Below are 15,243 nucleotides of genomic sequence, written 5' to 3' on the forward strand. Positions count from 1 at the left end.
TACAAAAGATTAAAAGATATGTCAAAAACAAGTATGATTCCTCCTTTTGATATGAACATTGAAAAATGCAAAACTTGCATGTTGACCAAGATCACTAGGAAACCTTTTAAGGATGTTAAAAGTGAGACTAAAGTCTTAGACCTTATTCATAGTGATTTGTGTGATTTGCATGCTACTCCATCATTAGGTCATAAAAAATATCTTGTTACTTTTATTGATGATGCATCAAGGTATTGTTATGTATATTTATTAAATACAAAAGATGAAGCTCTTGATAAATTTAAAATTTATAAGAAAGAGGTAGAACTTCATCAAAATGGGCTAATCAAAACTCTTCGTACGGATATGGGAGGTGAGTATTATGATCCGGTTTATTTTCAATCTACTGGAATAATACATCAAACTACAGCTCCCTATACACCACAACAAAATGGTGTAGCCGAAAGGAAGAATAGAACCTTGAAAGAAATGGTGAATTCCATGTTATCCTATTCGGGTTTAAGTGAAGGATTTTGGGGTGAGGCTATGTTGACAGCCTGTTACTTGTTGAACCGAATTCCTAACAAAAGGAATAAGGTTACCCCATATGAACTTTGGCACAAAAAGACACCAAATTTGAGTTATCTCAAAATTTGGGGATGTAGGGCTGTAGTCAGGCTTACAGAACCTAAAAGGAAAACCATAGGTGAAAGAGGTATAGATTGCATATTTATTGGATATGCTGAACATTCTAAAGCATATAGATTTTATGTGCTAGAATCTAATGATTCTGTTGCTGTGAACTCGGTTATAGAGTCACGGGATGCTATCTTTGATGAACAAAGGTTTACATCTATACCTAGGCCAAAGGACATGAATTCCATGTCGAAAGTCTCAGTTAATATTGAGGATATACCTTCAACTAGTACTGAAACTAGAAAGAGTACGAGAGTAAGAAAGGCTAAGTCATTTGGTGATGACTTTCAACTCTATTTGGTTGAAGGGTCAAGGAATGATATTCAATTTCAATATCAATATTGCCTTAATGTTGAGGAAGACCCAAAGACTTTTAGTGAAGCAATGGCTTCAAGGGATGCTGTATTTTGGAAAAAAGCAATCCAAAGTGAGATGGATTCCATCATGCAAAATAATACCTGGAAATTGGTTGACTTACCTCCTGGATGTAAGCCATTAGGATGTAAGATGATCTTTAGGAGAAAGATGAAAGTGGATGGTACTGTTGACAAGTACAAAGCCAGATTGGTTATCCAAGGCTTTAGGCAAAAGGAGGGTATTGATTTTTTCGATACATATGCTCCTGTTGCTAGGATATCCACTATTAGACTGTTGTTAGCACTTGCTGCTATCCACAATCTGATGATTCACCAAATGGATGTGAAAACTGCATTCTTAAATGGTGAATTGGATGAAGAGATATACATGAAACAACCTGAAGGGTTTGTTATGCCAGGAAATGAAAATAAGGTGTGTAAACTGATGAAATCTCTTTATGGCTTGAAACAAGCGCCTAAGCAATGGCATCAAAAATTTGATGAGGTTGTGTTGTCTAGTGGTTTTGTTATAAACCAAGCAGATAAATGTCTATACAGCAAGTTTGATACTCATGGCAAAGGAGTTATCATTTGTCTGTATGTAGATGACATGTTGATCTTTGGTACCGACCAAGATCAAGTTGATGAAACTAAGGCATTTTTGTCTTCTAAGTTTGATATGAAAGATATGGGGGAGGCGGATGTGATCTTAGGAATAAAGATCAAACGTGGAAACAATGGTATTTCCATCTCTCAATCACATTATATTGAGAAGATATTGGAGAAATTTAATTTTAAAGATTGTTCTCCGGTAAGTACTCCCATTGATCCTAACCTGAAGCTATTACCTAATAAAGGTGTAGCAGTGTCTCAACTTGAATACTCAAGGGCGATAGGATCACTCATGTATGCAATGATTAGTACTAGGCCTGATATAGCTTATGCTGTTGCTAAACTCAGTAGGTTTACAAGTAATCCTAGTTCTCATCATTGGCAAGCTATGAATAGAGTATTCAAGTACTTAAAGGGAACCATTGACTATGGTTTGACATATACTGGATTTCCTTCGGTTATTGAAGGTTACTCTGATGCAAGTTGGATAACCAATATGGAGGATTATTCATCCACAAGTGGTTGGGTATTCCTCCTTGGAGGAGGTGCTATCTCTTGGGCATCCAAGAAACAGACCTGCATTACAAATTCAACAATGGAATCTGAATTTGTAGCTTTAGCAGCAGCTGGTAAAGAAGCTGAGTGGCTAAGAAATCTAATCTATGAGATTCCATTGTGGCCCAAACCTATACCTCCCATGTCTATCAGGTGTGATAGTCAGGCAACTTTGGCTAAGGCATATAGTCAAGTGTATAATGGGAAGTCTAGACACTTGGGTGTTAGACACAACATGGTTCGGGAGTTAATCATGCATGGTGTGATATCAGTGGAGTTTGTGAGAACTCAACATAATTTGGCCGATCATTTAACCAAAGGGTTAAGTAGAGATCTCGTAAAAAGGTCGGCTGTGGGATTAGGATTAAAGTCCATCTGAAATCTCTTATGTTAAGATACCCAATTCCCATCTAATATGACATTAGGTGCTGAATTCAATGTGGAAAGCTTAACATGTAGAGATTGGAACACATCATCGAAAGTATCCCAAAAGGTATGTGTTCGGTTCTGCAAGTTAAGGAGGTTGAAGTATAACTTCTTAATGGTTCTTTTGAAAAATTGCATTTGCAGGTGCAAGAAAGAAAAGGACTACCTATATAAGCATGAAGTTTAGCCGCTTCAAGAAGCTGGGACTTGGCTTTGATATGCTTATGAAGGATAGGGACACAGGCTAGTAAAACTAGTGTCGAGCAAGAGTAATGTTATAAACTATTGTGCAGATTATCTTCATGTATTCATTATGAATAGAAAGGGTTCAATCCTTAGTGACACCCTGATATTCGAATATTTGAAACGTATAATTTGCTAAGATGAAATTCAATCGTCACGATATTTCATCTATGCAGTAGTTTGTGGTATGTTATGACTTTGGTGATTTGATCGGTAATTACACTAAAATGGGGGAGGTTTGTTGGACATTTTAGTGTAATTGATCTCTTTATTGTGTTAAAATAAGAGTGCACGCTTGTTTTAATGTAATAACGAGATGTTCGGTTTAGGCAAAGGTTGGAAGTTACATGGAAGTTATTAAAACTTCCATCAACGGTTGGAAGTTACATGGAAGTTACTAAAACTTCCATCAACGGCAATTTTTAAAAATAAATAACTTCCATCAACCGCCAATAACCACCTGTTCTTTGATTATAAATAATCATCCTGGTTCAGAAAGCATAACATGTGAAAAACTCACAAGACCAAAACAAAACTCTTGAATTATAATCTTCTGATTTTATCCGATTGAACAATTTTAGTTGAACCCCGAAATTTGATTCAATCTGAAAGTGTTTATACACGACTTCAGATTTATCCAAGTATTATCTCGATTTTCAAATTAACCAATAAAGATGTATTCAAGAAACAAGCACTTCAGAAAAAGAAACTGCTTTTTTTTTCCTTCAAATGGTAACCAAAACAAGGCCTTTGACATCTATCCGGTTTTCTTGTTCTCTATTTGAGTTCTGGAAATACCAGGTTTGAATCTCAATGTTACAGTTAAGGAATGGAACCAAGTATCCTTATAAAATTTGCTCGGTAATTACATTATATTTCATGATAATAGAGAGAACTGTACAAAATATTAATTAAAATAAATATAAAAGTGTTATATGCATTATGAAGATTCAATAATATCATAGTGCTGCAGTTCAAAGTAGAGTGATTCAAAGGCAGTGGCCGCGCTGGAAGGGAGAAGAGAGAGCCAAAAATGGTGAGGTTAAGATGTTAGGCTGCAAAGGCTGAAAAGAAAATCCCACAGACTGTGGAACTCCAATTGGCGGATGTTGAACTGGACTGTAAAGAGGACAAGCCATGAACACAACCACAGGTTAGAAAACATAGTAGTAAAAATTTAATTTAATCAAAATATAAAATACAGCATTTTTATATTTTTGTGTGTTATATGCATACTTCAACCATTCGTGACCGACATATATTAACGTAGTTAGAAAAAAAAAAAACTTAACATAGTTTTTGTTAAAAAAAACAAACTTAACGTAGTTAGTAATTAATAGATCAATACCTCTTTATCTAAAAATAAAATAAAATAAAAAAACAGATGAATAACACTTTAATTTTTATTTAGCTGTTTCGGTATATTCAATATTTTAAATGTATAACAACGACTTATGTGGACTCAGTTAAGATAAAGGAGACTAAAAAAAGTCAACTAATATAATAATAAAGTAATTGCTAATTAAGAAAGAGTCAAATATCAGCAGTCTACTTTCAAGAGGAAAAATCTCTATTTCTAATATTACTAGTAATTTTTTAATTTTATTTTTGAGAAAATAATAAAAATATTTTTCAGGCTTTTTAAATCATATTTTTGCGGCTGAAAGCACAAGTGCTACAGACCAGGCATGATGTTCAAAAAAGCATCTGTGAATAATAATAATAATAATAATAATAATAATAATAATAATAATAATAATAATAATAATAATAATAATAATAATAATACACAATACTGTAAAATAAACAAAGTGGTGCAACAAAATAAAACTTTGTTGCAGATCTTCTTTTAATGTTAAAAACTTCTATGTTAAAACAAAGAAATTTTGTATTGGTGTTCTCCATCAATTGTGGATTTGACTCCTAAATTATGACTAAAATAACTAATTGCAGGCATTATTTCAATATATTAATTTGACTAAAAAATTCAATATATTAATAATTTATAATGCATGTACACATAATATCAACTATTAATTTTTTCATAAACTAAAATTACTTATCCATTAATGATTTATATTACTTTATTACTCACTTTAAAGAAGTCATATTACTCTATTGGTACGCATCAAAAAAATGTTACTCTGTTGGTTCTGTTTTCTGGTGGGCCAAAGATAATAAATAGATTTGCCCCATCCGGGTGTTTCCAAGAAATTAAGAATGAAACGTAAAATAAACAAAGTGGTGCAACAAAATAAAATTATCTTTCACATGAAATGCATCATGCATTATTTCCCTATTCTTTCACAGGGATTTAGATCTCGAGCTGCACTAGTTGATTCGCCAAAATAACAGTAGTTTAGTCCAGAGGTTTAACCAAATTAATGAAGCTTAAAAGTCCAAGACAACTTATCACAAACTTATCTCTTATTCATTTTTAAAAGTAGTAAATTAGCCCTAGCTCTGCTTTACCTTTTGATAAATAACTGTTAATATTTATTCCTCAAAAGCATTAATAATTTAATAAGATTACAATTAAAAACAAGCAATGAGAAAGATGATGAAACAACCTACTAGATTTATGGGATGAGAAAAGGCAAAGAGCATATGCATACCTGAATGACAATGACAACGAAGTCTCTGCTGAGTTATGAATTCCATTTTGATCAGGAGATAATAATGTCCAAAATACTATATCAAAAATAAACATAACTCATCATCATCAAGTAAAAAAAAAGGAACATTAGACGAAAAAATTTAAATGAGAAGTAATGTCTTATCCTAGAAATAATAATTATGGTCAGCAAACAGTTCCACTAAGCATTTTTTCACTCGACTCAAAATTGGCCAATTGCATGCCAATTAGCTGCCAAAAAGTTAAAATCTTAATCAAATAGCTAACACTGTTGTTTCCTAGCAGCAAATTTATTTACAAAGTTTCCTGACTTTCCTCAAGTTTAAAATCATATCTTTTTAATTTATCCCTGTTATAAATTCATTATTAATAATAAAAACATACTCTATTCTCTTTAATTTATTTTTATCTATTAATTTTATTTGAATTTAAAATACCCATGCAATGTACAGGAAACTTGCTATTGTAAACAGAAAGATTTCTTCTCGATATTGGAAAGTTATTCTTTTTCCTTTAACATAGTTCATTTATTGGAACACAGCCGGAGAGAACAGAATGAAGCTTTCCTAAAATATAAATCAAGACTAATCTAACTTTAACCTTTCCAAAGTTAAAGGCTATCTCTTCTCTGTATAAACATAAAGCCTTTGAAAGATTGTTATGCAAATAGAAGGTAAGAAACTAATAATCACCTGACTGGTCTGAATGATCATTGAAATCTGAGCAAAATAGCACATTCTGTATATTCATATAGAATTAAGTCAAAAATAGAGGTAAACAGATGTTGAATTGGGTTTCAAAACAAAAAACTAGAATCATGCGGCAGGAATTACAGCACCATACACCAACCTCTCTGACACCCTGAGATACATTTTGGACCACATCTGCAGGAAATGATAATAATTAAATGGTCACCAACGTGTACTATTAATAAAAGAAGAAGAAAATGAAAAAAAAAGGTTTTGAAATGTGAAAGAAAGCCAAAGAGTTAAAAACAATTAATAAGTGAAGAATAATAAATGGAAAGGCTTAAACATTTCAAACAACTAACATCATTCAGAAAACAGAACATATATTCAACACATCAAATTGAAAATCATTTGCAACAAATTGTAACTGACAACAAATGCAGGTCAGGGGGACGGGCTTCCAGGAAATGTTAGAATACTTTCTCAGGAGAGAATATAAAAATTTTAAATTCCCGAAAAACCTTGAGAAAAAAAAAAAGCTACAGCAATTCAAACAATCAAATTAAACACCTTCTATAGTTATAAATAAATATTTAAGGTTAATGTACCTGAGTTTGAAACACTAGGCTTTACACCTAAAGTCAAGCCAAGAAAACAATCATCGGGATCAGGGCCAAAATCCTGCAGTTTCAGCTCAAGATTTGGCTTTGCCCCTGTAAGTAGTGAAGGAAGAAAAAAATGAAGCTATCTGACAAACTGGAATGTTTAATATAAGGCTGCAAGACAGAAAGAAAATGAAAATTCCATACTCTTGCTACTCAGCTTCAGCTCAAGTGGATCACTGGGCGGACAAGGAACCCATGCATCCACCTGTACAGTATATATGTTAGTAAATTAGGAGGATGTGGTACCATATATAAATGGGGGGGGCAACCCTCACCCCATGAGCTAGCTTTTGGGGTTGAGTTAGGCCCAAACCCACATTCTAAGAGAAGACATTAAGTGAAGAACAGGCTTCAAACTTCAAAGAGAAAGTTACATGGAAAAATGGATGTTGCAATGACTGATCTGCATCTGGCCTTCTTGATGGGTCCCAATGTAACAGTTGCTACGGATTTTACGAAGCAGTGGATATTAGAAGATTGCACTATTTAGTATTTACAATGTCTGCATGTGTGTGTGTATGCATAGAGAGAGAAAGAGGTTCAATTGATTAAAGCATACTGTGATCAAGTCTATAGCTTCCAAACTAGCATTCGGAATAATATTAGAAAGCTTCACAGGCGGAACCTGCACCAGCATCAGGGGGATTAAAGAATAGATTAAATAAAATGATGACAGTATTAAGAATTAAGAATAGTACACAACCAAAGTCCTGTTACGCGAACACTTACAACTTCATGAGCAACTATGTCCAATAACTGAGAGTTGCTTGCCCCTATGGTGAAAGCAGTGGAATCTGGCATACCAAGAATGCCGTATATTTTGTACAGTTGATCTATTTCACTGTCAATGGAGAAAAGGAATTTTATTTTATCAGCGAGAAAAGGAATTTTATAAGATGTAACAGAAAGCACAACGGATCATTTTTAGGAATAAGCATATCCCACTTGAATCAATATCAAGTACAATACAGTGGACAAAAGTCTGATCAATATATGTGATATGATATGAAAAAGGAAAAGATCACAATGTTTGATTTGAACTATTAATAGCAACCACTTGACTATCAATGTCTCATAGGCTAATTCACATCTAAACGAAGAAGTGCATTTAAGAGACACGAACATTTTGCTTTTAAAATAAAAAGAAATTCGTAGAGCAAAGAATAAAGAATAAACAAATACATCAGTACAGAAATGCCTCTCTATTATAAAATCACAAATTTTACCTTTGGTAGCAAATTTCTTAATGTCATCCATATTCAAATGCAAACAGTATAGCAAATAGTTATTTTGTTGATGGAAAAATGTTCATTAAACATCTAAAGGTACAAAAAAATGCATTCAACAGATCAAAACTAAATCTATAACTATTATAAAGGGAATAATCTCATTTGGTATCATCTTTCTTCTAGTCATTTTTACCCTCAACTATTATAAACCACTACAACATTTATTTTAACTTCCAAGAGCAGTTACATCTTTAAAAAACAAGTTACATCAAACTACATATATAGGTAACTTCCAAGTTTAGGCATGGAGTGCCTTTTTCACACTAGTATATAAATAACAAAAGCACAATTAGTCGTCATCATCACATCAGTCCTTTTACATTTAGAGACCAAAAACTAAAATACAGGACTGAAATATACCTTTCACCAGGAAATATGGGGGTCAAAGTAAAAAGCTCAGCTAATATAGCACCAACTGCCCACATGTCTGCAAATAATTTCTATTTGTTATTTCACCACCTTAAGAAGAAAGCAAGCATAATATCATCTGAGTTACACCATAAATAAGGGCAAACAAGTTTCACCATAGAGAATGCTCACATCCATGTAATTTCTCTCCCCTTAATTCCTATTGGTTAAGTTGTGTTGAATCAGTATTGATGTAAATATGTTATCATAATGTTCAGAGGATAAAGTCAGTGCAACTTCAGACAACACTAAAATTGAAAGGAATAGTAATGTTGCAATATTTGATTCCAATTATTTATGATAGCTAATCTCCCAAAATATGCCAAGTGTTAGAACCATCTCTTTACCCCATGAGATACAGAGATACCACACATCAATTTAACTGAAGGAAAAAAAATGTCAAGTGGGCATTAGCTCAAACTTCTTCACACTGTAAAATAAAGCAGTAAAAGGGAATGACAAGGTAATTTATCCACAAATAAGTCATCATTGACATTACTCTAGTCTAGAGAGTATATAGGCTTGACTAATCATCCTCCGCTAATAGTGTCTGGGTTTGCTTTTAGGAGACCCCATGCAAAAACCAGATTGAGGAGGCAGAAACTACAAATTTTAACTTTTGCCTCCAAAGCCATTCCATGATAGCTCCCAAAAAACAAACACCAGCTCACTATCTATACTAGAAACAAAATATAACTAAAATAAGTGAATAGTAGAAACAAAAAAAAAATTAAAAGCAGACTTATGCATACCAACAGCAGGAGTATAACAAGGGGCTCGCAACAAAACTTCTGGAGCTCGATACCTGAATTCCAAAAAAAATGCAATAAATTTAATTGTGTCCATATAGAAATTTATGCACACATGTGAAAATAAAAAAGATAGAAGTACGACTCACCACCGTGTGGAAACATATTGAGTATATGGAGGCATCGATGATACTTCTCTAGCCAGTCCAAAATCAGCAATTTTCAAAACATCATTTGTTACCAGCATATTCTCTGTATAGCAGAAAACATTCCCAAAAGATCAAGATCCACATGACCTTTTAGACAGACTGGACTGGAAAGTATAAACACAACATAACATCATAAATTCGCTAAATGAAATCATATATATGCCTCACCAGGTTTTAAATCCCGATGAAAGAATCCTTTCTTGTGCATGTGACTAAGTCCTTGTAGCACTTGCCTCATAAAGCACCGTATCTCTTCCTCTGAAAAGGGCTTTTCTCTCTCCTTTATTAATTGATAAAGATTACAATCCTGAAGAGATGAAATCTAGTGTCACTGTCAAGGAATATCTGATAAAGCAAGGGTCAATACAGAACATTCAACCTTAATTATGGATACTGAAGAGTTTTTGATAAATTACGTTGTAGTGAATAATTTTTCCAGCAAATATGGATGTAGCACTGAGAATCGTGTAACAGTACCACATTTTGTGGTGAACATTAACCTACAGGCATAGACCTAGCCCTGTGCTTCTTTCTAGGCTGTTGAAATGGGTTTAGTTAAAGGAAACAAGCCAAGATATTAGTGTGTTGTTTAGATAGTTTCTGTACCATTTTTTGTCTTGAATTCTAGTACAATATCATTTGCTATTAATTGTATTTCCTCTTATTCTCTCTATCAGTAATTTTATTCTTTTAACTTTTACAGGATAAAGCCACAACATATTACTATTCAATTTTAAGATTTAAAAGTCATTCAACAATCGACATATTTACACTATAAAACATAAATGAAGAATAAGAGTTTCTTTACCATGTATTCAAAAATGAAAAATAGTTCATTATTTTCTCTAACAACCTCTTTCAACTTTATGATATTTGGGTGATTCATTTTACGGAGGATCTGCAGAAGGAACACAATACACATCAGCAAAGAGAAGACAAATTAAAATTTAAACAAAATCTTATTACAGTTCCAGGAATGTGAAAACCAGCTATAACTACCATAAACAAACAAGTACTGTAGCACATACCATAACTTCTCTTAAATTTGTGTATTCTTCCCAGAAACAAAACTTTCTTTTCAACCTTTTGACCGCGACCTGATAGACATAATCAGGAAAATAACATCAGAAGATATTACAAAATGTAACATCAAAAAGTGCAGGTTTAAATCTCAATGTACAAAACAATAACAACAAAGCCTTATCCCACTAGTTGAGGTTGGCTACATGGATCACACAACGCCATTTGGCACAGAAAAAAACCAAAGTTTCAGGAATAGCACCTCAATGTACAAAAGCACCATCTAAATTAGTATGGTAATAGCACCTCTTGAGGGAGCATCATAGAAAACGAAAGGAACATTTAGAATTGAAGCAAAAACATGTATCCATTTTGACCTTCAATGTACAATGTATACATGAATGTTTAACATTGTTATCAAATTCTATCACAGAATACCTTGGACACACCTCACTTTAAACCTGTTTAAACATTTACTATGAATTTGGTTATGACAATACATGGAAGGGTCCACTTGTATCACTATTGGTATTAGATCTACTTTTAAAAATCATCCAGGATAGTAGGATACTATTACATAAATTAGATAGTATATAATTGGGTGTTAATTATCTTTACGATCTGCATATAAAAAATGTGCAGTTGTACACCAGTACTATTGCACTTGAAAATAAACATATTCGAAAGTGAAACTCACAAAAAACCTGTGATACAACCAGAAAGAGGGTTATTTGATGTAAAAAAGTCAAACTTCCAAATACAAGCATTGCACATTTCCGAAGGATCTTCCCTTATTTCATCTAACCACAGCCTCTAAACTTAATCTGATCAGCAATCAATACTCCATGATTTTCAGGGGGCATATGCCCAGATAATCCAACATGTAAAGCAAATTCCAAGGAGGTTCCACCCATACCATAACAAGTGTGCATACAAGAAATAGAAGAGGCAATAAACAGAGAGTTTAACATGGTTCAATCAGGCAGCAAACTATGCAGAGAAAAATTACTACAAACAATGAAAATTACAAGAAGTGATCATTCAATACTCAAATCCTCAATCAACATTAAGATCAGTAGTTAGAATGAGGATCAAGTGTGTGCTTGTATTAATAACCAACTCTCCTAAAGGCTTAAGCTATTGGTGCAAACACTTGAATAGTTTTCTTAGTCACACATGCACCACCATACAAGAGCCATTTAAGCTTAAACTACGAAAATAAACCTCAACATTTTCTTCTTACAAAATATGAAAATTGTGCATCCCATTTTTTTTAATTTTATTAGAGAAACAAATAGATTGAAGTACGAAACATTGGAGGATAAGAAATCTCCAACAAAGATTATTTTTTGCTGAATACTCCAACAAAGATAATACCCCAAAAAAAAAAAGCTAAGGAAAAAAGATAAAACAGGGACAAGGAAGGGGAACTTCTAAAATCTGTTTACTGTAGTACAAATATAACTACAATAATGGATAATTAAACAAGAATATTAAAAGAACATGAGTAGATGAACATGCTGAAGTTGAAAGAATAGTTTATAGGGAGCAAGAGTTGCTCACAATCTCATATGTTCTCATATCACGGGCTTTATACACATGACCGCAAGAACCATCCCCAAGCTCTCTCAAAATTTTATATCTAAAAAGAAAAGGACAGACAAGAAATAAATTATTTTACTGAGAAAATTGAGAGCCCAGAAACAATGCATAAGTGAATCTATGAAAAGAAACAAACCTTTCCATTATTAGAATTACAACACTACAGCCAATAACACTTTAGAGAGACTGCAACAGATTCCATTAAGAGGTGGCTAACTGTCAACACAGTGTTGGCACTTAGTTTGTAGACGTGGGTTAGAGTTAAAATGTAGCATGAAGCATTTAGTATCATCAATAATCCACTTTTCATTGTAGAAGAGATCTACAAAAAAGGAGAGGTCCATCAACATGTTGCAACCTTCAGAAAACCCAGTTGGCTGGGCGATGTCTTGATCATATTACACAGAAATCCATTTTGACTTTGACTATATCGACTTCAAACTGAGCCCATATATTGGAGAACAAGTGATAAGCTGCAATAAAAAGTATAAGCGTTAGTGCTTTTGAAAATTACAATAATTAGTTAGCCCCCTTCAACATCAAGTGAACAATATGTGCACTTACAATGCGCAATAATATGAAAATGCAGTATTATATTATTGGCTTAACTACCTTTTTAGTCCTTACAATTTAGAGTTATATTGCTTTTCTTCCTAGTAAAAAAAAATAAATAAAAAAAATAACTTAGTCCTTGCAAATTATCTTTGCCTTGTTTTTTTGTCCTTAGAACAGTTTAGATAGCGCTTGAGCAATGCTTAAAAGACGAAAAACAAAACAAACATAAGACTAAAATGAAAACAAAAACAAATTACTAAGGATGAAAAACAAAAAAAAATGCTAAATTGCAAGGACGAAAAAAGTATTTAAACCTATACTATTTCACTGTGCAAACTCAACAGTAAAAATGTCACTTAATAATCAGACAATTGGAAGGTTTGTCTTTCAATCCTATACTGGGGGACCCTAAGCCCCAAAGACTTTGTGGAATTTGCTCCTCCAAATCCAATCTACCCAGCAATCAAATATAACGCTGATCAGAAAACAAACAACACAATGATAACCATGTGTAGTTGCATAAGAATTTTAACGTATCCAGTACCATCTACTTTTATATAATATATTATATTATAAGTTTATACCCAAGAATCAGTTAAAAAAAAAAAAAAAGTTTATAACCAAGAATTCAGCTCATACCCGTCGGCAATCATGAGCCACAATTAACAAGTGAATCAGACCAAGGAATCAATTTCAGAGGAAAAAAATTAAACAAAAAAACAAAAGAAAAAAAATGTAAACGCATTGTGTTTGGCTTAAAGTATGGAAAACAATTTCTTTTTCTTTTTTCAAAAGTTCTATAATGAAGCCAGAGAAGAAAAAAAAAATATTTCCACAAATAAGCGAATTCAAACAAGCGCTATAAACAAAAAGACAAAATATATATGTATGTATATATAAAAAAGACGAAGAAGAAGTTATCTTCTCCATAAAAAGTTTTTCCCTTAAAATTATAACAAATATTGTATATCAAGAAAACGCACGCTCAATACAACCTGTTCAGAAGCAATTCTAAAACAGAATTTCCGATATATTTCATTATGATAAATCCATAAAGTCATAAACTATTGCCTCAACTCAAACCAGTGAAGAAAAAAAATTATCTTCATTTTCCATTCTTCAGTCTCTTATGAAACAAACCGATCGCAAAAGAAAAAACAAAACGCAATTCAAGCTGCATTTGAGTTTGCGTAGCAGCTACGAACCAGAGGCAACGAAAGCAACATGAGGAATCGAAAATAGACGAAACAGAACGAAGAAAAAATCGAGAAAAAAAAAAGCTTAAAGGACGAAGAACGCACCGTGTGTGAGAATTGGATAGAATCAGAGCGGAATCAACAGATACGCAAGCACAGATCGGCAATGTGAACGAACTTTCTCGGAAAAGAAACGAGAAAACTGAATTTGTAGGGAGAGAGAGAGAGAGAGAGAGGAGAGAGAAAAGTTTAGAGACAGAAAATTCGGATTTGCGAAGGAGCCATATGAGAGAGGGGAAGGATTCCAAAGAAGAAAAAGGAAGGAGAAGAAACCAAAGAAATAAATAATAAATAAATATATTATCTTTTATTAAAAATTAAAAATCTTGGTTTCATTGAAGTTTTTTTAAAATTAAAAAAAAAAAAATATATATATATATATATATATTAAGGAAAACACAACATTTTATCTCAAAAAAATAAAAGGAAAACACATCTTTTTGTAGTTACACATAAAAAAATTATAATGAAATTTACATATCATTTCAAAAAACACATACTAATTTTTTTGTGAAATTTCAATTTGTTTGTTGATTAGATATTCATTGTTTAACATAAATATTAGAGGCAAAATTATGCAATAGCGTAAAATTTACTTTGATATTCAGTCACAAAATAATATAAAGGATTTAATTCTATTAATTCATATACATAAGTTATTATAAACTTTTTAATACGTGTATTTGACTATTACGAATAATAAAAATAAAAAATTGATATATATAATAAATTTGTTGATTTTATAATATTTTTTATATAATATTTATTATTGAATCATAATATAAAATATATTACATATTATTAGATTAATACATTATGCGTAGGAATTAAAGATATAATAAGGAATTTAAAATAATTCGAACACTAACTCAAACAATTAAATTAAACTCCTTAACTTTTACTATAATAACATTCTTTTATTAAATATTTTTTATCAATAAATATTAATTATTACTTTTTATTTTTTAGTTTTATTAGAATATTAACATGACCAATTTAAATCCACAAATTCATCCTCTAGTTATTCCCTTGTTTCAACTATAAGTTAATCTTATAACTTTAATTAAAGATTAAATACTAAACTAACATATGGAACAAAGTTACACAAATTCATGAAATGACTTTAATAAAAAAAAATAAGAATGTAATTGAGAAAAAATATTAAACAGTAATTAAAATATCGGAGAGAAGAAATATTCTAAGCTTTTTTTTATAATTATTTTATTCCTTTTAATAGAGATTGCTTGGCTGTTAGTGGGGTGGGGGCTGTGGTCCCCACATTGATATGAAAATGTTTTT

General features: G+C 32.0%; 1 protein-coding gene across 2 annotated transcripts; it reads right to left on the bottom strand.

Annotated features, from left to right (window-relative positions):
- Positions 1 to 3,562: 3,562 nt before the first annotated feature.
- Positions 3,563 to 14,198, bottom strand: LOC114406341 (serine/threonine-protein kinase MHK-like). Of its 2 annotated transcripts, none has more exons than XM_028369029.1 (18): positions 13,990 to 14,198; positions 12,270 to 12,606; positions 12,095 to 12,173; positions 10,540 to 10,608; positions 10,365 to 10,409; positions 9,680 to 9,818; positions 9,452 to 9,554; positions 9,306 to 9,358; positions 8,506 to 8,572; positions 7,586 to 7,697; positions 7,416 to 7,481; positions 7,231 to 7,299; positions 7,001 to 7,061; positions 6,800 to 6,904; positions 6,352 to 6,386; positions 6,195 to 6,240; positions 5,483 to 5,558; positions 3,563 to 3,986 (listed from the first exon to the last, which is right to left on the bottom strand). In XM_028369029.1, exons 2-18 carry the CDS (start codon positions 12,275 to 12,277, stop codon positions 3,857 to 3,859), a joined length of 1,263 nt encoding a protein of 420 aa, XP_028224830.1. In that variant the 5' UTR covers positions 12,278 to 12,606; positions 13,990 to 14,198; the 3' UTR covers positions 3,563 to 3,856. The 2 variants fall into 2 exon arrangements, with proteins under 2 accessions (XP_028224830.1, XP_028224829.1); XM_028369028.1 differs by having other exon boundaries at positions 10,320 to 10,409; positions 13,990 to 14,197.
- Between the last annotated feature and the right edge of the window lie 1,045 nt (positions 14,199 to 15,243).

This window comes from Glycine soja, chromosome 3 (assembly GCF_004193775.1).
Source record: "Glycine soja cultivar W05 chromosome 3, ASM419377v2, whole genome shotgun sequence".
Lineage (NCBI taxonomy): Eukaryota > Viridiplantae > Streptophyta > Magnoliopsida > Fabales > Fabaceae > Glycine > Glycine soja.